At 50.4% G+C, this 21,371-nt stretch overlaps 1 protein-coding gene across 4 annotated transcripts; it reads left to right on the forward strand.

Annotated features, from left to right (window-relative positions):
- Positions 1-3,039: 3,039 nt before the first annotated feature.
- Positions 3,040-20,786, forward strand: COPZ2 (coatomer protein complex subunit zeta 2). Of its 4 annotated transcripts, none has more exons than XM_025363446.1 (9): positions 3,040-3,051; positions 8,971-9,045; positions 12,585-12,666; positions 13,228-13,319; positions 13,795-13,850; positions 14,303-14,380; positions 17,472-17,523; positions 18,128-18,166; positions 20,478-20,786. In XM_025363446.1, the coding sequence occupies exons 1-9, from the start codon at positions 3,040-3,042 to the stop codon at positions 20,523-20,525; spliced, it is 534 nt and encodes a 177-aa protein (XP_025219231.1). In that variant the 3' UTR covers positions 20,526-20,786. The 4 variants fall into 4 exon arrangements, with proteins under 4 accessions (XP_025219231.1, XP_025219232.1, XP_025219230.1 ...); XM_025363444.1 differs by lacking the exon at positions 3,040-3,051 and adding an exon at positions 8,089-8,222; XM_025363447.1 differs by lacking the exon at positions 18,128-18,166 and having other exon boundaries at positions 17,472-17,511.
- The last annotated feature ends 585 nt before the right edge of the window (positions 20,787-21,371 follow it).

Here is a 21,371-nt window from a genome sequence, read left to right on the forward strand (position 1 = left end):
TCACAGTAGCACCTTGGGAGGCCAAGGGGGGAGGATTGCTTGAACTCGGGAGTTCAAGACCAGCCAGGGCAGCGTAGTGAAACCCCCGTCTCTACGAAAAAACAAGCTGGGCCTGGTGCCACAAATCTATAGTCCCAACTACTCAGGAGGCTGAGGTGGGAGGATTGCTTGAAGCTGCAGTGAGCTATGATGGTGCCAGTCTGGGCAACAGTGAGATCCTGCCTCAAAAAACAAAAGAAAACATAACATTGAAAGATATAAAGGCTCAACTAAAGTACAGTGTTTAAATACAAGATAATTTTGAGAAGGTGAAAACAGCATACTAAGATTGATCTTTTTTTTACACAACAAATACAGAACAATTTTCAGTCCTAACAGTTCAAACTAAAACTGGACAATCGTTTATGTGAGTTTCCTGCTTAGCCATTTCACAGAAGTGGCCCGAAAAAGGGAAAGAGAGTTGCAAGGACCAAAGAGAGTAAAGGTGTAGAGACAAACGCAATCGCAACAGCAGGCCTAGGTCTGGCAGGGTGTGGGCGCCCAGGATATTTGATACTCCATGGAAGGGAGTGGAGACGACTGTCTTCCATTCTGTCTAGAGTTCCAGATCAAGTCTGAGCAGGTGCAAGCTTTCCCAGAACCTGCTGATTAACCTTGTAAAACCCAGGGTGTGTCCTCCTTCACCCAGGAAGTCCCCCCCCCCCCCCCCCCGCTTTCCCCCAACACTCCCCTGCTCCCTTTGCCTGGGACAGCTGTTAATAGGACAATTACCCAAGAAGCAAAAGAAGGATCCCATGCTGATGTGTCATCAGTCCCGGTATATCCATTAAATCAGACTGAGAAGACCACTGGAAAAAGTGAGCGCATGCGCGTGGCTCCCTAAGGGAAAGGCTGGCAGCCATTGTAAAACCAGGCCTTGCCCCTGCGACTCCGGGCTGTGCAGGAGAGAGAAGAAAGCAGTGGAAGCCGAGAAGAGGGTTAGGTCTAATGCACAGGGATTTGGGGCCAGCTAACTATAAAACATACACAGAAATCCCCACCCCCACCCCAGGAATAGCAGTGTAGTGTCTACCGACCCAGCTTCCCTCGTAGGAAAAGCTGCTGCTGCCACCAACAGGCACCTCCATCCCGCAGTCACCCCAGAAGATGACACATGCCAGGAATCCCCAGAGAAGGGGCTGTGGGAGGGCAGGCTGGCTGGGGCTCCGATTTCTTCTGGAACAGTGAAATTGCTTTTTCCCTAAAAGGGAAACCCAGTCTTTCTGCCATTCTGGTTGCCCATCATCTAAAAATGTCTCTAAGGCCAGGCACAGTGGCTCACACCTGTAACCCCAGCACTTTGAAAGGCCCAGATGGGCGGATCACTTGAGCCAGGAGTTTGAGACTAACCTGGCCAACATGGTGAAAACCCATCTCTACAAAAAAAAAACAAAAATTAGCCAGGCGTGCTGGTTCATGCCTGTAGTCCTAGCTAGTGGGGAGGCTGAGGTGGAAAGATCACGTGATCCTGGGGAGGTTGAGGCTGCAGTAAGCTGTGATTGCGCCACTGCACTCCAGTCTGGGCAACAGAGTGAGACCTTATCTCAAAAAAAATAAGAAAAAGAAAAACATGTCTTTAAGTGTTGCTAATCCATGTAAGTATTTCTTACTTGGCAACCTCATCTAATCCAGGGGAATAGATTAGATAGATGGTTGCCTGAGATTTCCTTACAGTCCTGAGAGATTCTAGGAATACATCATGTCAATACTAAATGTTAGCATGTTTTGCAAAGAAATCAATTAGTTTTCTGGCTAATCCGGACATCTGGCCCTCTCTCTTACATGGTAAACATCAGCAAACTTGTTACCATTAAACCACCAAAAAATAAAGCTATTCTGTAAGCCAGCCTCTTTCCTGTGCATGACTACCACACTCTTAGAAAATTGCTTCTAATCCTGGCTGCACATTAGAATCACCCAGGTGGGGAGCTTGTAAAAACTACCAATGCCCAGGTCCCACCCCACACAAATTAAGACAACCACTCAGAGCAGAATGGGACATCAGTATTTTGTAAAAGCTCTTCAGGTGATTCTTATGTGCAACCAGAGTAGAGAATCACTAGGTTGGAGCAAAAATCCATGTTGAGGTTAAAAAAGAAAAAAAAAAAAAAAAAAAAGATTGTGGTAATACAGGAGCACAGACTGGAATGCTTATCTGATTTTTTTTTTTTTTTTTTTTTTTTTTTGAGATGGAGTCGCTCTGTGGTCCAGGCTGGAGTGCAGTGACACCATCTCAGCTCACTACAACATCTGCCTCCCAAGTTCAAGCATTTTGCCTGCTTTCAGCCTCCTGAGTGTCTGGTATTAAAGGCGCACACCACCACACTTGGCTAATTTTTGTATTTTTAGTAGAGACAGGGTTTTGCCTTGTTGGCCAGGCTGGTCTCAAACTCCTCACCTCAAGTGATCTGCCCACCTCAGCCTCCCAAGGTGCTGGGATTATAGGCGTGAGCTACTGCACCCGGCCTATTTGACTTTTAGGATGTGCTCATTCTCAATCCTAAAATGTTCTTTCTTCACCTCTACAATGAAAATATCTCATTGTTCATTAGTGTCTTAGCGTAGCATTTTTTGAAGCCGAGTTCAACTGTCCTGTATGTCTTGCTATGTTGTCTCAAACAATACCAGGTAGTGTTCTTTGTAGAGCTCTGTGTGACATGTCACAATCAAGGAGCTGCCATTAAGAGGCGGGAGGAGTGGATATTTTGGACTTACAGCTGGGTTCGAAAATCTGGCTCTGTCTCGTACTAGTTGGGCCATCCTGAGCTAAATGGAGATAACAATATACATATTCACAAATCTTAAAACTCAGGTCATGTGTATAAAGCCATTCATGCCCGCGGGAAGAGCTGAGTATAAGGCACTGTCTTGAATAATCCTGTCTTCACCTACCCTACAACTTTATCTCAGAGAAAGTTATCTCAGAGAAAGCCAAAGGTGATGAAGAAATGAGAGCTGTCCTTAGAATGGTCTATTAGAAGCCTATCCTACAGACAGAGCATGGAAGCTTTAGTTTTCTCTCTATAGAGGATGCCACCAGCACACACTTCCACACCTCATATTCCACACACACCTCCCCCTCTTGACATTAAGCAGGAAGGATAGAGAGAGGCTGGTACCCAAGGGAGCTGTTTCTTCTTGTCACATAAGAACAGATGCTGAAATCCTAGGACAGACAGCACAGAAATGTGGCAGCAGGAGGGTGACTCAGAGGAAATGAAACGGTCTCCCCTTCAAGCTATACCAAGGCCCAGAGGAGAACCTCCTTTGAATCACCTGCCTCCTGGGACTCCATAGGGCAGGGACCAATTCTGAGTGCACTACTTAACAGGTTCCAGCTGGGTAGGGATGTGCACAGCCTACCTCCCCACCCTACTGTACCTACCTGAAGGGAGCAGAGGGCAGAAAAACATGAAGGCTGCATTCTTTTTGAACCCAACTTGACGACTTCGAGCTGGGGAGGCTCTCCCGCCGAGTCTGCTGCTGCACGTGCGTGCTTCTCATGTGCTGCCAGCCTTAAACTGGAAAGTCCTCTTAGGGTCATGCTCTGTGGAAGACACTGTCCCAATACTGGACACACATAGCTCACATGTTTACGTAAAACCGCAGTAAAGGTGCACTTCAGGATGTGTGGGGAAGCGGGTGTCATGGAGAGAAAGAAGTTCTGGGGTCTCTGTTGAAGGAGTTTGGGGAGGGGTTATCATTGGGGAGAATCTTGTCCTTGAAAAGTTGAACTTGGCTCTGAATTTACTTATTCACCACTACAGTTAAGATGTAAAGAGATTTTATGGGCCAGGCACTGTGGCTTACGTCTATAATCCCAGCACTTTGGGAGGCCGAGGCAGGCAGATCACTTAAGGTCAGGAGTTGGAGACTTGCCTGGCTAACATGGTGAAAGCCCGTCTCTACTAAAAATACAAAAATTAGCCAGGCATGGTGGCACACGCCTGTAATCCCTACTACTTGGGAGGCTGAGGCAGGAGAATTGCTTGAACCTGGGAGGCAGAGGTTACAGTGAGCCGAGATCGTGCTATTGCATTCCAGCCTGGGCGACAGAGCGAAACTCCATTTCAAAAAAAAGAAAAGATGTAAAGAGATTTTAAGAATGGGAACAACAAAGCTGGGCACAGTGGCTCACGCCTGTAATCCCAGCACTTTGAGAGGCCAAGGCAGGCAGATCACCTGAGGTCAGGAGTTCAAGACCAGCCCAACCAACATGATAAAACCCTGTCTTTACTAAAAATAAAAAAGTTAGCCAGGTGTGATGGCTCATACCTGTAATCCCAGCTACTCAGGAGGCTGAGACAGGAGAATCGCTGGAACCTGGGAGGCAGAGGTTGCAGTGAGCCTTTATCATGCCATTGCACTCCAGCCTGGGCAACAAGAGTGAAACTCCTTCTCAAAAAAAAAAAAAAAAAAAAAAAGGCAATAACAGTGGTAGAGGTGGGGGTGATGAGAACTTTGTGGTTCCTAAGCTTCCTTCCCCAGCCTGCTCCTCTGATTCCTATCCCCTTGGCCCCTCTCCAGTGCCTTCCCATCACCGACCTGTGTAACTGACTGCTTCCCCACCTCGCCTGTGGAACCAACCAGCCCCCTAACTCCCCTATCATCCCAGGTCTTCCTCTGACCCTTCTGGAGGCTGCTGGTCTTTTATGGTGGGTACCATATGCCAAACAGAGGCTGAGAAATTCTCCTGGAGGTTTTTTGGTGCTGTCTTTGTAAATATGAGCCAAAAAAAAAAAGGACTAGCTCACAGAAATATTAAGACATCAAAATAACCAAATCAGTATTTTTTAAAAATAACATACCCAGCATGACCATTGACATAACTTCTGATGATCTGGAATCCGAAGAAATAAAATGCCAAAGTACTGGATCTTTTCGCTGCCTGCTGTATCAAATAGTGTCATTATGTTCCCTGTTATAACTGATAGCCTGCAAGGAAGGTTCAGATGTGCCTCCTAAGTCATCATATAGGGAGGGTCAGTAGATGCTTCCTCAGATGTCTGCATGGTCTGCTTCCTCCTTTCCTTTAGCTCTTTGTTCAAATGTCACCTTCTTAAAGGTCTTCTCAGGGGACTGTGAAAATGGCTTTCTGGCTTGCCTGTCCCTGACCCTTCACATTCCACACCCCATTTCTGCTCTATTTTCTTTGCAGCACTGATCCCCAACTCACATAATATTTACTTTACCCATTTGTGTATTATATCTTGCACAGAAACGCATGCATGCACACACACACACACACACGATTATAAGTTTCATGACAGCAAAATTTTTCTTTTGTCTACTATTGTGTCCCAGTGGCTAGAAAAATATCTGGTACATACAAAGCACTCAATAAATATTTGTACAGCACATAAAATATGCCGGTCTTGAACTCCTGGCCTCAAGTGATCTGCCCACCTTGGCCTCCCAAAGTGCTGGGATTACAGGTATAAGCCACCACACCCAGCCAATATGGTATCATTGATAGGTACATTTTAATTATTATTAGTTAAAATGTGGTATTTGTGAATATTTATACATGATCTCCCTCATCCTGAATTCCTTTATTCATTTACTTCACAAATGCTTATTAAATATCTGTCATCCGCCAGGTGCAGTGGCTCATGCCTATAATCCCAGCACTTTGGGAGGCCGAGGCAAGCAGATCACAAAGTTTCTTACAGGGCTTGGTGATGACAGATTTTTTTCTGTTTTTTGTTTGTTTGTTTGTTTGTTTGAGACGGAGTCTGGCTTCGTCACCAGGCTGGAGTGCAGTGGCGAGATCTCGGCTCACTGCAACCTCCACCTCCCAGGTTCAAATGATTCTCCTGCCTCAGCCTCCCGAGTAGCTGGGATTACAGGCACCTGCCATCACCCCCAGCTAATTTTTTGTATTTTTAGTAGAGATGGGGTTTCACCATGTTGGCCAGGCTGGTCTCAAACTCCTGACCTTGTGATCTGCCTGTCTCGGCCTCCCAAAGGGCTGGGATTATAGGCGTGAGCCACTGTGCCCGGCTGAGCCTGGGAGTTTGAGGCTGCAGTGAACTATGATCACACCACTATACTCCAGCCTGCCTGGGTGACAGAGCAAGACCCTGTCAAAAAAAAAAAAAAAAAGAAGAAAAGTCACATTCATTCGTTCTCACAGGGCTCAAAGTCTGGGCGGGGAGAAGGAACACTTGTAAACAAACTAGTAAAGGCTGGGAATGGTTCACGCCTGTATCCCAACACTCTGGGAAGCTGAGGTGGGAGGATCACTTGAGCCTGGGAGTTCAAGACCACCATGGGCAACATAGTGAGACCTTGATCACCCTCTGCCTCCCCCTCCCCCTCCCCTTCTGCCTCCTCCTCCTCTTCCATTCTTTTTCTTCTTCTTTTTTTTTTTTCTTTTTTGAAACAGGTTCTCACTCCCATTGCCCAGGCTGGAGCACAGTGGCATGATCATGGCTCTGCAGCCTTGAACCCCCAGGCTCAGGTGATTCTCCCACCTCAGGCTTCTGAGTAGCTAGGACTACAGGTGCACACCACCCTACCTGGCTAATTTCTTTGTAGTTTTAGTAGAGACCAGGTCTTACCATGTTGCCCAGGCTGGTCTTGAACTCCTGGGCTCAAGCCATCTGCCCACCTCAGCCTCCCAAAGTGCTGGGTTTACAGGTGTGAGCCACTGAGCCCAGCCTTGAGACCTTGTTTCTACAAAAATAAAAATAAAAACAAAATGATCTGGGAGTGGTTGCATGCACCAGTGGTGCCAGCTACTCGGGAGACTGAGATGGGAGGATTGCCTGAGCCCAGAAGGTTGAGGCTGACGTGAGCCGAGATCGAGCCACTGCACTCCAGCCTGGGCAACAGAGTGAGACCATGTCTCAAACAAGCAAAATTAGTAAAAATAATGTTTAGAGATTGAGAAAAGTGCAATGAAAGAAAGAAATGGGAACTAAGAGAATGTGACAGGAGAGATCGATCAAGTTAGATATGGTGGCTGTCAGGAGGACCTTTTGGTACTGATATTTCAGCAGAGGCTTGAAGATAAGAAGGCTTGATGCATTCAGTGAGGAAAACCCCATTCTGTAACCATCTAGGGTAAGTGACTGTGGTCCACAACATAAGAGGGCTTGAAGAGAAGAATAGGGAAGAAATTTAGAGTCAAAAATCTGGGTTCTATTCCCAGTCAACTAGCTGTATGGTCTTCAAAAGGTGACACAACCTCTGAGTCTCTCTTTCCTTAAAATGAGGGTCCATTATGCCTACCTCACAGGTGTGGGCTACATTAGATAACGTATGTGAAGGTGTCAAATGTAAAATACACGCACAGTGTTTTTACCAGTAAATGCATATGTACCACTAACATACATATCACTGGGGTGTGAATTTTCCACTTGCCAGTATATCCTGAAATGAGAGCTTGTCTTTGGTACACTTAGACCAAAGAAACCAAAACATGCTGCAAAGCCCAATGTCATTGGTGGAGCATTTGTGCTGCTGGGCGTCTGTCTTGCTTTTGATGGTGCCATATCTGTGTCTTAGGAGAGCCTGGGGTGGTGTCTTGGGGCCATGGTTCCCTTCTGCAAGTAGTGAGAGAGGAATGGGAAAGCCTCTTCACAGAGGAGTGTCCCCAGAACTGTCCTCATGTGCTCTTGCTTATAGACCCTGTCCCGGAGATCTAAAGGGTGATCTGACATATTTGTCCCCATGGTACCTACCAGAGGTCAACAGACAAAAGTGGGCTTTGCTTGTGTTTGCTGCTGGCCCCAGGACAGCCTACAGACACCGGTGCACACCAAAGCCACAGGCCGGAGAGCAGGCAGGAAGCAGGACGAGGGCTGGTCTTGGGGCACCCTGAAGATGCAGAGTTCGGGGCTGTAAGGGACTCGGGAAGGAGCCAAGGAGAGAGGGAAAGGAGAGGTGGGGGAAGAAGAGCTGGGGTGAGGGCGGGAGGGGAGAGCGGGGAGAACGAGCAAGAGAACGGGGCCCCGAGGAAAGGAAGGCCACGCGCGAGAGGGGGCCACGGGGCGGGCGCGGAGGCGGGGCGGCGGCGGCGGCGGGCAGGAGGCGGGCGGCGCTGTCAGTGCGAGGCGGCGAGCGGAATGCAGCGGCCCGAGGCCTGGCCACGTCCACACCCGGGGGAGGGGGCCGCGGCGGCCCAGGCCGGGGGCCCGGCGCCGCCTGCTCGAGCCGGGGAGCCCTCGGGGCTGCGGGTACGGAGCGGGCGGGAGCGGGGGTCCCGGGCGGTGGGAGCTGGGCCGGGACGGTGCAGGATTGAGGGGAGCAGCCAACTCAGAACTCGCGCGCCCAGCGGCTGGGAACTTTGTGTCACCCCTGACGGGCCCCAGGACCCGGGAGGAAAAGTTCGTCCCGGCGCCAACCGGCGAGGAGGCCTGTCCTGAGTCCGTCGGCGCGGGGCTGAAGTTCTGGGTCCGTTTGGAGCTGGGGGTGGCGGGTGAGTTGCGATTCCGCGGGGAGGGTAAGGAGTGGCCTGTCCGTCCCAGACTCGCCTCCCATCACCGGTGGGTGATGGGCATGCTGCTGGAGTCCACCCGGGCCAGGGCCAGGGCCTGGGGGTGCGCTGAGAGCGCAGGTCCAGCCCGGCCAGGGATCAGCTGGAAGGAGGAGGCTCGGCCCGCTGTCCCCCCCGGCCCAGGTTCTGTGATACACTCCGACTCGGGCTCTGGAGCAGTCAGTGCATGACAGAACTTGGGCCCGGAAGGACCTTCTGCACCCAACGGGCACAGCGCCCACTCGGGGCCTGCAGTGGAACATCTGCCTGGGAGTGGAGTGGGCACCTGGGTTGGCCCATGTGGCACAGGGTTGGGCAGAACCAGCTGTGGACCTTGAGGGCTGGGGTTGCTGGAGCCTGAGGGTGTATCCTAGGGCCAGCAGATCCCATAGAGACAGGGTGTCCACCTTGAGTCAGGGGCCAAACAGAACTCTCCTCCCCGGTGTCAGTTGCAGGAACCTTCCCTCTACACCATCAAGGCTGTTTTCATCCTAGATAATGACGGGCGCCGGCTGCTGGCCAAGGTAACCTCTGACCCCACCTGTGAGGGACACAGTTCCCATCCAGCTGACACTCCTGTCTCAGGAGAAACTCCACTGTGGTCTCTGTGACTCAGGGCAGCTCAGCTTAGACCCCTCCAGAAGTCCTTCTCATCCTCCTGCCTTGTCAAGATGCTGCTCCCTGAAGTGAGGGGTCTCCTCTGTTTCTACTCATGTTCCCTGAAGTATTTCCTCATCATCGGTACTGGCCAGTTGGACCTGGGCGTGGGAAGTTTCTGCCTAATGGATCAGTGGAGTTTGAGCCTGGGACCCAGGAGTCTTAGTCCCCAAACCCCTACACAAGCTCTTTTGTTCTTTGGGGTTTGTCTCTAAACCTCCTTAAAACCTCCACTTTTGTTCTACAGCTTGGTAAACACTAAGGATTTAGCCTAAGGAGTCTAAGGATTTAGAACCAGATGGGATTTTAGAGACTGTAATACAACTCTTTAATTTCGTAGATGAAGAAAATGAGGTGTAGAGAAGCTAAGTGAATTGCCTGAGGTCACAGGTATTAATATCCTAACAGATCCAAACTCATATTTTATTTATTTACTTATTTAATTTTTTCACTTCTCCCATTTCACAGGTTTCACAGGCAAACTCAGGTTTTTTTACATTAAGCTCAAGGTGGTTTTCACTGTACCCCCATTCAATTATCTGTTATCTATCCTAGCAAACACGGCCTAAAATAATCCAAAAATAAATTTCTGCTGTCAACACAATTAATTGTAGTGGAGCTACAGCATCTGCATTAGCTATGAAATGCATTATAAGGCCGGGCGCAATGGCTCACACCTGTAATCCCAGCACTTTGGGAGGCCGAGGTGGGCAGATCACTCGAGGTCAGGAGTTCAAAACCAGCCTGGCCAACATGGTGAAACCCTGTCTCTACTAAATATACAAAAAATTAGCTGGGCATGGTGGTGGGCGCCTGTAGTTACAGCTACTCAAGAGGCTGAGGCAGGAGAATTGCTTGAACCTGGGAGGCGAAGGTTGCAGTGAGCCAAGATCGCGCCATTGCACTCCAGCCTGGGCAACAAGAGCGAAACTCTGTCTCAAAAAGAAAAAAGAAATGCATTATAAGGCCAGGCGCAGTGGCTGATGCCTGTAATCCCAGCACTTTGGGAGGCTGAGATGGGTGGACTGCTTGAGCCCAGGAGTGCCAGACCAGCCTGGGCAACATGGCAAACCCCATCTCTTCAAAAAAAGTATGAAAATTAGCTGGGCGTGGTGGTGTGCGCCTGTAGTCCCAGCGCTCAGGGGGGCTAAAGTGGGAGGATCGCCTGAGCCTGGGAGGTTGAGGCTGCAGTGAGCCATGATCGAGCTACTGCCCTCCAATCTGGGTTATAGAGTGAGACCCCATCTCAAAAAATAGATTTTCTGTTTGTTTGTTTGTTTGTTTGTTTGTTTGTTTGGAGCTGAAACTTTTCTGTTTTTATGACATTCAGATAAGCAGCGGCCAGTAGGGGGCTGGCTAATCTGCCTGCAGATTGAGTACTAAGTGGCAAAATCCACATCCAGAAAATTGAAAACTGAGCTGACCACACCTTGCCCCAGCAGATGGTCAGAGGTGGATCAGCAAGGCCAAAGGCTCTTGCTCCCTACAGATTAAGAAACTGAGTAAGAGGGCCGGGCGCGGTGGCTCAAGCCTGTAATCCCAGCACTTTGGGAGGCCGAGACGGGCGGATCACGAGGTCAGGAGATCGAGACCATCCTGGCTAACACGGTGAAACCCCGTCTCTACTAAAAAATACGAAAAACTAGCCGGGCGAGGTGGCAGGCGCCTGTAGTCCCGGCTACTCGGGAGGCTGAGGCAGGAGAATGGCGTAAAAACCCGGGAGGCGGAGCTTGCAGTGAGCTGAGATCCGGCCACTGCACTCCAGCCTGGGCGACACAGCAAGACTCCGTCTCAAAAAAAAAAAAAAAAAAAAGAAACTGAGTAAGAGAAAGAGGCTCACCATTCCCAAACAAAAAAACATTAATTTAGTTATGGGATATGTGCGAGGGATTGTTTCTTAGATATTTAATCTTCACTATAACCCTGTCTGCAGTCAGACCGTCCTTACTGCTCAAACCCAGCTTTGGCCTCACAACTGTGAGATGTTGGGGAAGTTACCTGACTTCTTTTTTTGTTTTGTTTGTTTGTTTGTTTGTTTTGTTTTCTTGAGACAGAGTCTCACTCTGCTGCCCAGACTGGAGTTCAGTGACGCGATCTCGACTCACTGCAACCTCTGCCTCCCGGGTTCAAGTGATTCTCCTGCCTCAGCCTCCCAAGTAGCAGGGATTACAGGCGCCCACCACCATACCCAGCTAATTTTTTTTTTTTTTTTTTGAGACAGAGTCTTGCTCTGTCACCCAGGCTGGAGTGCAGTGGCGTGATCTCGGCTCACTGCAAGCTCCGCCTCCCAGATTCACGCCATTCTCCTGCCTCAGCCTCCCGAGTAGCTGGGACTACAGGCGCCCGCCACCACGCCCAGCTAATTTTTTTGTATTTTTAGTAGAGACAGGGTTTCACCGTATTAGCCAGGATGGTCTCGATCTTCTAACCTCGTGATCCACCCGCCTCGGCCTCCCAAAGTGCTGGGATTACAGGCGTGAGCCACCGTGCCCTGCCATTTTTTTTTTTTTTTTTTTTTTTGTATATTTAGTAGAGACGGGTTTTCACCAGTTAGCAAAGCTGGTCTTGAACGCCTGACCTCAGGTGATCCATCCGCCTTGGCCTCCCAAAGTGCTGGGATTACAGGCATGAGCCACCATGCCCGGCCGTTACCTGACTTCTTGATGCCCCAGTTTCCCCATCTGTGTAATGGGGATCATAAAGTAGCTGTTGTTATTATCATTATTATTGTTTAAGAAGGTGTGCTGGTTTTGCCATCTTTCCTGTAGACTCCAGGTGCTCTAGAATTAGTGTGCGCTAGTGACCATGCCAATCCTTAGCACCCTGCACATCTGCTGAATGTACAAGATCCTCCAAGAAACCAGAGGGGACTCCAAAAGCAGGCCTCAATATCCCTCTACTTTTTGGGACTTTCTTTGCTCAGAATTTCTTTTGGAGGGGGCGGAGCGTGGTGGCTCACGCCTGTAATCCCAGCACTTTGGGAGGCCAAGGCAGGTGGATCACCTGATGTCGGGAGTTCGAGACCAGCCAGACCAACATGGAGAAACCCCGTCTCGACTAAAAATACAAAATTAGCCGGGCGTGGTGGCACATGCCTGTAATCCCAGCTACTGAGGAGGCTGAGGCAGGAGAATTGCTTCAACCCAGGAGGTGGAGGTTGTGGTGAGCCGAGATCGTGCCATTGCACTCCAGCCTGTGCAATAAGAACAAAACTCCATCTAAAAAAATAATAATAATTTGTTTTGGAGGAACTAGTGAGCCAACAGGCCTAGGGTGCAGTAATGGAGAGATGGGGCAGGGAAGCAGGATCCCGCTTGCCCAGCACCTAATCTTTCCTGCCCCCAAATCTAGGGAGGATCCAGGCTGTGTGGAAAGCTATGGTCCGTTCTCCTTCCCTTTCTCATAGTATTATGATGACACATTCCCCTCCATGAAGGAGCAGATGGTTTTCGAGAAAAATGTCTTCAACAAGACCAGCCGGACTGAGAGTAAGTGTCCCCCTGTTTCTCCACCAGACTATCAGATGCACACTGTCATCTTCTCCAACTGGACACATCTGTCCCCATCAGCCTTGCACACCCACAGGCCATTTCCCTTTCTTCAGAGGCTTTTTGTCCTCTCCTTCCCAGGTGTTCTCCACTCCCTTCCTCCAGGGAACCTCCACTCCCTGTCACTCTCCAATCCCCCTGACTACCTATCCCCCCAGCATCCCCAGGCCTCTCTGTAGCTGAGGAGGCCAACTGTATTGTGGTCCCAACCTGAATCTGGTCCCAAGGTGCTGCACAGGGTGGGAGCGTGGACAGGAGGTAAACTAGTCAACAACTGGGCTTGTTGACTCCTTGGCCTGAGGCAGTCCCTAGAAATAGAGTATCGATAAGGGGAAGGACATGGGGCAGCCTAATGGTAGTGTCCCTAGTGCTATCTTTCCAAGGGTTCTCTAGAAAGGGGAGAAAGAAATAAGAGGAGAGTCACAGAGTCATGGTTGAGGAGGAAGGGCTAGGCTGAGACCAGGCAAGGTGGCCAGTACTGAAAGCTCCCTCCATTTCTAGGTGAGATTGCATTTTTTGGGGGTATGACCATCGTCTACAAGAACAGCATTGACCTCTTCCTATACGTGGTGGGCTCATCCTACGAGAATGAGGTGAATTCAGGAGGTTGGGGCAGTAAAAAGGGCTGTCTATGGGGAAATGTTATCTGGAATCTGGGCTTGAGGTTGGGACCTGGAGGCTCACCATTGGACCCCTCCTGCTAGGCTCCATGAGGTAGAGGGGGGCAGCAAGAAGGGTTCTTTCTGGGACAATGTGTATCCTCGATAACCCTTAGTTTCCTTGGGAACCAGGAATGAAGTCATCACTTCATCTGCAAGGGAGGCTTTGTCCTTCTTAGACATAACTAGAGAAAGATACACTAAATGTCTCCCAGTGGAGAACTCCAGTTTCCCAGCCCAGACACATGGAAGTTCCCTCTAACGTCACACTGCAGTCAGTTTCCAGCCCAGGCCTCTGAAAAGGGAGAACTCTCCATTGCTGCCCACACAGGTGGGCTCCAAGTGCTTCCTTTGACCTTCTCAATCTCAAGCTCTCTTGTTTTCCTCCTCCCGTATCTGCCCATCCCAGCTGATGCTCATGTCTGTTCTTACCTGCCTGTTTGAGTCTCTGAACCACATGTTAAGGTGAGTGAGGTTCTCTGCCCTCCAAGGCCCCATCCCCCAGGCCCTGATATGTCACAGGGCACTTCCTCCCTGTTTATCTCCTGAGGTCCCCACAAGACTAAGATAATCTAAAAAGAAAAGTTCATAGTCGACACAATGAACCAAAGTAGGGCTATGCTATAGCATCTAACCTAGTTGTGAAACGCATTCGGGGTCCTGTGGTGGGTGCCGGGGTGTCAAGGCCCAAAGTATGGGAGGTTGGACGAGGTGGGGTATAAGGAAGCAGAACTGCCCTTTGCTCAGCAATGCCTTGCACGGGCTCTGTGCTCACTGCCCTTCACATTCTCCTTCCCAATCCTTGTTTGGTGAGGGGTGAATGAGACAGGCTTTGGAGAGTGGGGTCAGCCTCACCTAGGCAGGGACTCAGTTCCTCCCAGCCACAGGGAGGCTCAGGAGCTTGTGTCCACTTTCAGGAAGAACGTGGAGAAGCGCTGGTTGCTGGAGAACATGGACGGAGCCTTCTTGGTGCTGGACGAGATTGTGGATGGCGGGTGAGGAGGGGATAGTCAGGGACACTCACAGCAGGAGTGCCTTTGGGAGTCATCAGCCCCAGATGGCACCCAGCATGGCCAGAACTCTGACCAACTTTTCACTCCCTTCCCCCAGCATATTCCCAGGGATCCCATTCCCCTACCCCTTCCCCTTACTAGCGCCCCACCCATGAAGATGGAAGTTAATTTCAATGTTAGCCAAAGTCAAGCCAAACAAGAGAGTAACCTGATGTCAAACTACGGGAGACTATTGAATAGGCAGGGTTTGGGGAAAATCCAGTTTGGTCTCCAATGCCCAGGAGAAGCACTGGCACAGATGCTGACCCTCTCTGGAAGGACTTCAGACAGTCCCACCAGCCCCACGTGTCCTGCTCTTAGGGCTCAATTCCAGCACCAGCTAGATGCGTGACCTGGGTCAATTACTGACTCTCCCCCAGCCTTACTTTCTCCATCTTTAGGATGGAGGTAATAAGGGATTGTAGGGATTAAATGAGAAAATACATGTGAAGCTTATGGTTCTCATTCAATAGATGTTGCCTCCTATTGGTATGCTAGTATATTCTTAGGAAGTTAGGAGCTCTTTTAAAAAAGTTGGTTCGTGAATTTCCATCAGGGGACCAATATTGAGAGAGAAAAATTCTGGCTTTGGGGAAAACAATAACAAAAGTTTCTATTCTTTTTTTTTTTTTTTTTTTTGAGACAGTCTCACTCTGTCACCCAGGCTGGTGTGCAGTGGCCGGATCTCGGCTCACTGCAAGCTCTGCCTCCCCGGTTCATGCCATTCTCCTGCCTCAGCCTCCTGAGCAGCTGGGACTACAGGCGCCCGCCACCGTGCCTGGCAAATTTTTTGTATTTTTAGTAGAGACGGGGTTTCACCACGTTAGCCAGGATGGTCTCAATCTCCTGACTTCGTGATCCGCCTGCCTCGGCCTCCGAAAGTGCTGGGATTACAGGTGTAAGCCACCGCGCCCGGCCTATAGAAATTTCTTGAGCACCTTAAAAACATACATGCCTCTATCATTACATCATTTTATACATTACGAAACAGGCTCAAAGGTTCAAGTGACATGCCGGAGGTCATTCACACAGCTAAGGAGTGGCAGGGCCAAGATCTAAAACCATGTGCATAGTTCCAGGGGCCATGCTCTTTCCACGGCACTGTACTGGACTGCCCGGGGCATTAAAGAATGCCTCCCCTCTCTATAGCCATTAACTGCCTGCTACTGCTAGGCTTCCTGCAGAATTCTGGGACCCAAAAGTGAGTGGGGTAATGCCAGGTATTGGGGAGCCAGAAGCATATACAATTTGGTGAACGCTCTTGAAGGAAAACTTTACACAAACACACACAAAACTACAAATGCAGAACCAGATGCAGGGCTCTGGATGGCTTGTGCAAAGGAGGATGCCTGAGGTGTAAGCTTCACAAGCTTCCCGTCTCTGCCTCTGAGGAGTTCAGTTTCCTGCCAAGAAAAACTGGGGAAGCGCCAGTCGGGAGGCAACGCCTAAACTGGAGCCTTGGCCTGGGATGCTCTTTATGGATTCCAGGACCCCGGGCTAGGAAGCCTGGGACCTCAGGGTGCTCAGCCCAAGGATGGGGCCTGGAAGAGGCTCCCAATAAATGTTTGTCATTTCCAGTGATTTAGTAAAAAAGAAAAACAAAGCTTCTGCTCTGGAGGAGTCTCACTGGGTAAGGAGGTGCACTCAGATCCTGTCATCTTTGTCCTGCCGCAGTGACAGGCCCTCACATCCAATACCCTGTATATAACCCCAAGGCCTCATGAAGGAGTGCCTGCTCTCTGAGAAAAGCTACAATATTTGGGTCTACCAAAAGGGAAGGTTTTTTTTTGTTTTTTGTGTATGTGTTTTCTTTTCTTTTTTTTTTTTTGAGACGGAGTCTCACTCTGTCACCCCGGCTGGAGAGCAGTGGCGCAATCTCGGCTCACTGCAATCTCTGCCTCCCGGGTTCAAGCAATTCTCCTGCCTCAGCCTCCTGAGTAACTGGGATTACAGGCGTGCGCCACCAAGCCTGGCTAATTTTTTAATTTTTTAATTTTTTTTTAATTTTTAGTAGAGACGGGGTTTCACTGTATTGGCCAGGCTGGTCTCAAACTTCTGACCTTGTGATCCGCCTACCTCAACCTCCCAAAGTGCTGGGATTGCAGGCGTGAGCCACTGTGCCCGGCCTAAAAGGGAAGATTTTTAAAAAGAGCTGTTTTTTTGGTTTGTTTGTTTTTTGTTTTTTTTTTTGAGATGGAGTCTCACTCTGACGCCCAGGCTGGAGTGCAGTGGTGCGATCTTGGCTCACTGCAACTTCTGTCTCCCGGGTTCAAGCAATTCTCCTGCCTCACCCTCCCGAGTAGCTGGGATTACAAGTGTATGCCACCATGCCTGGCTGATTTTTGTATTTTTAGTAGAGACAGGGTTTTGCCATGTTGGCCAGGCTGGTCTGGAACTCCTGACCTCAGGTGATCCACCTGCCTGGGCCTCCCAAAGTGCTGGGATTACAGGCATGAGCCACCGTGCCCAGCCTTAAAACAAAGCAAAACAAAACAAAACAAAACTTTAAACATGTTTAAAGTAAAAAAAAAAAAAAAAAATAGGAGGAAGTTGGGGAGAAGGTAGATGCTGATTTTTGGAGTTTCATTTCTTTTATGCAGGGCATGACCCCATGCCATAAAATAACAGTGCAACAAGATAAGAACCCCCAGGGCCTCCCTTCCTAAGTCTTTTCACAGTGAATCCAACCCTATACCCAGAAGGTGAAGTGAACTTTCAAGAGCTCTGAGTTTTGAGAGTCCCTGCTTTTGACATCCTGATCATTCTAGACCAGACTGTTCTCATCTGGTTTGGAAGATTTTGCCCAGGGATGACAAAGCGTGTGGACCACTGGGTTGAAGCATCAAAGAATCAGAGCTGAGGGCCCTCCATGCTGAGGGAGAGTTCTGACTTGAGGGCTATCAGTGGGAAGGGACCTGGAAGGTGGAAGTGTTGCAGGATGCATTGGGAGAAGGAAGAGGCTTGGCAAGGAGAGGGGGCAGAGGGGAGGATTGTGCCACTGATTTGCCTCCTGGTTTTTCCTCTCATCTCATAGTGTGATTCTGGAGAGTGACCCCCAGCAAGTGATCCAGAAGGTGAATTTTAGGGTAAGAGTCTTCTTGCACACCTCCTCTTTTAGGCTGCCCTTCCTGTCCTTCCTGGACATGGGGCTGCCAAGGCCGAGACGGTAGAAGCCCAAGCTCCTCTAGCAGAAGACAACGACTGGGCTGATACACTTGTTAGGGGTGAGATGAGCAGCAGTTTGTGGGTGGGATGCCAGTTAATGGAAGAGATCTTCCTGTCCTCTCCCCGGCTAGGAGCACAAGTACCTTACCTCTTCTCTGGTAGGAAGTACAGACTGGGGAAATAAATACATCCTCAAAGAGGCACCAGGTGGCTGCCTTGGCCTTGAGGTTGGGGGTCAGGGGTATGGATAGAACCTCCCTACCTTGTTTGGCTTTCTCATGTCTGGATGAAACCTTTCTTCCCATCTTCCCTCACCCTCCATGCACCATATAGCACAATCCCAGAAGTCCTGGCTTCCAAATGACAGGCTGCAGGACTTCTACTAACCAGTCACACAGGTGCAGCTCTGAATCACCCTAACCACTGCATCACCTCACCCCTACCCCCAAGCCCCTTTCCTTCACCTCCCTGACCCAGGACCCTCATGCTGGCTCTACCCCACCCTTTGACTCTGCTTCCTTACAGGCAGATGATGGCGGCTTGACTGAACAGAGTGTGGCCCAGGTAGGCCCCCCTGCATCTGCCTTGGCTAGAAATGGTCTAGAGAGATACCGGGAGCAGAGCATCCTAGGGGGACCCAGTGAAGCTATCAAGTCTGAAAAATCAGGGGTGCAGGAGGGAAGGGATGAGGCAGTGACAGGTCATATCTTGGAGAGACTCGCTGGAGGCCTCTGGGCTCTCCAAGTTGGGGGAGCTGGGTACTAATGGATGGATGGGCGTGTTACCATTAGCCCACCTCATCTCCTGGCTTGGTTTAGTTGGATTGAAACTAGGATGAGCGGCCTACCTTGGAGATGGCTGGGTCACTTGTCCTCCCCCGCAAAAAAATCTGGGAACTCAGGCCTCTGATGCGCCCTCTACAGAAACCTGGAAAGGGTACCAAATAGGAGTTTGGCTCCTAAACCCTGTCCTTGCCATTTAGGGTACACGCTGGGATTTTTTTTTTTTTTTTTTTTGAGACTGAGTCTGGCTCTGTCGCCCAGGCTGGAGTGCGGTGGCCGGATCTCAGCTCACTGCAAGCTCCGCCTCCCAGGTTCACGCCATTCTCCTGCCTCAGCCTCCCGAGTAGCTGGGACCACAGGCGCCCGCCAATTCGCCCGGCTAGTTTTTTTTTGTATTTTTTAGTAGAGACGGGGTTTCACCGTGTTAGCCAGGATGGTCTCGATCTCCTGACCTCGTGATCTGCCCGTCTCGGCCTCCCAAAGTGCTGGGATTACAGGCTTGAGCCACCGCGCCCGGCCCACGCTGGGATTATTAAGGGACTCTCAAACTCATGATAGGATCTGATTTTCCCCACTCATCACTTGTCACCTTGCCCCTGAATGACCTGGCTATGGAAGAACCTGCCACAACGTTGCATGGTCCTATCTGGAGGTGCATGCAGAGCGGGAGGCCAGGGGGAGGTTCCTGACTCTGAAGCCTGATCAGTTCCCCAGCTGCACAAACTTCCTGCTAGTTCAGGATGACTGTCTTGACCTCTCTTCTGTCTGCCTGCAGGTCTCTCTGCTCAGACTAATCCTGCTTGTATGGAACTTCCTGCCTTGGCACTAACTCCTTGTGCTGTGGTGGCCCTACCGAGATGAGCCTGTGCTGTCTCGTGTGGAGTTCCAGGTGTGGCGCCCATTTTCCTGCACTGCCCTTAACATTCACTTTGCTTCGCCCTCCCCTCTGATTCCCTATGTTTCCTTATACCATGCTGGAATGAATGCAGCTACAAGGCAATTTTCAGGGTGGAAAGAGGGTAGGGAGTAATGAGCAGAGCAGATAAGAACACGGGTGCTCATGGGAGTCATCCCAGGATACATGTTTCACCTTACCACCTAAAGCTGGGTGACCTAGGGCAAGTTACTCAACCTCTCTGGGCCTCACATAATAACAGGACCCTCCTCATGGAGTTATGACAATTCAATGAGCCAATGCATGGCAAGCTCTTAGCAGGGCTCCAAGCAAGTTAACACATGCTGAATAACCATCAGTATTTCTCCAAAGGAAGAAAGAATGAAAACAGCATTTTTAATGGAATTCTGGAGTAAAAACAAAGCAAGCTACAGGTGGCCAATGGGTGATAAAATGAGGACAAAGTTAGATTCCGGCTAGGAGAATCAGGGGAACCCTAAGCCACTGTCCCCAAGAGAGGAGGGAGATTGTGCAGGAGGAGGAGACAGACACAGTGTTCCCTCCTTCTCTAGAAGGGAATGAGGCTGAGTGGCTGAAGGGACAACCTACCTGAGGGACACACCTGGTGTCCTGTCCCCCTCTCCTGCTTTGGCATTGTGCATGTGTGCGTACACTTGTATGGATTTGTGTAAGCACTGGTCTGAGACTTTCCACCAGGCATCCCACCGCAGGGTCTGGCCGGCCACCATTTGCCAGCTATGCCACATCAGCAGTGGGTTGGCGTGGGGTGTTGAGGACACATTGCCAGTCATGGCCAGAGCTAGGGGTTTGCTGGGGTGTCAGCACAGGGAGTGTCAGGCCTGGGCCCCGTCTCCGCCTGGACGTGGCACTGTGGGCGGGAACTCTCATGACATGACAGCGGGGAGACAGGCTGCTGACACACCCACGCTGCAGATGCAGGAGCCAGAGGTCTGGGCAGGCTTGGCCCTGAGGTGGGAGCTGGCTGCAGCCGGTTTCCTCTGCGCTTTCTGACTTGAAGGGTTGGCCGCGTTTAAGCCAAGCGGAGACAAGATGCTGCCACCTAGCGACCGGGGGTTGCAGGGGCGCTTAGGGAAGGTGGGCTGTGGACCTCCCCATGACTGTATGTGGAGGCATTTGACATTCTCAATTCTCTCTCAACCTCCCCACCCCACCCCAGGTTCTTCAGTCTGCCAAGGAACAAATTAAATGGTCCTTATTGAAATGAAGGCTGTGGATTCAAGGCTCCCTGCCCCCCAGACCATTTCCCCAATCCTGGCAAAAGCCCAGAGATCCCACGGTCAGGAGAGACCCCTCTGCATCCCCAGGTCCCTCCCGGAACTGATTCCTAAGGTCTCCAGCCAGGGATTCTGAGATGCAAAGGTTTGGCCTCAGGAGAGTCACCTCTTCTCACTGCCTTGGTCTTAACTCATACCTTAGGCATTCCTGGCCCCAGGGCCCTAATAAACCTGCTTTTGTCTTCTGCCAAGGGTCTCCTTCTCTCTTGGCCTAGGAAGAGTGTGTGTGTGTGTGTGTGTGTGTGTGTGTGTTTTCAGATAAGGGCCCCTGCACTTCCTGTGGCTCGTCGTGGGGATATCCAGTACCACGGTGGGGCATGTCCCTGTGGTGGTGTGACTGGGGAGAGATGTGGGACAAGGGAAAGGGTACTATTTAACACCAGGGGGAGGGGGGTGCGACGCTGATACCACGCAGCTCCATGTGTGGCGCATACTGCCAGGTAGGGGAGAGCAAAGGATGGTACCCCTATTTTGCGATGCAGTACAGATATGGCGGCTCCGCTGGGGATTCCTTGAGTCATTTTTTCCATTCCCAGCCTCCAGAAGGGAAGGGAGTAAGGCTTCCTCTGAACAAACCGAGAAACAGCATGGCTATTTTTCTTGGCATGCCTGGAACCGTGGAATTCCATCCTGGCATACACCCTGGGCACTACAGCTCTCTGCAAGCTTGCGGGTGGTGGGGGCAAGGAAGCATCGCCAGCCCCCACCGTGCACGTGTCCTGAGCACCCTGTGCGCTGCAGAGGGTGTGAAGAATTGCAGGTCAGGAGGGAGAGGA

Source organism: Theropithecus gelada, chromosome 16, assembly GCF_003255815.1.
Source record: "Theropithecus gelada isolate Dixy chromosome 16, Tgel_1.0, whole genome shotgun sequence".
NCBI lineage: Eukaryota > Metazoa > Chordata > Mammalia > Primates > Cercopithecidae > Theropithecus > Theropithecus gelada.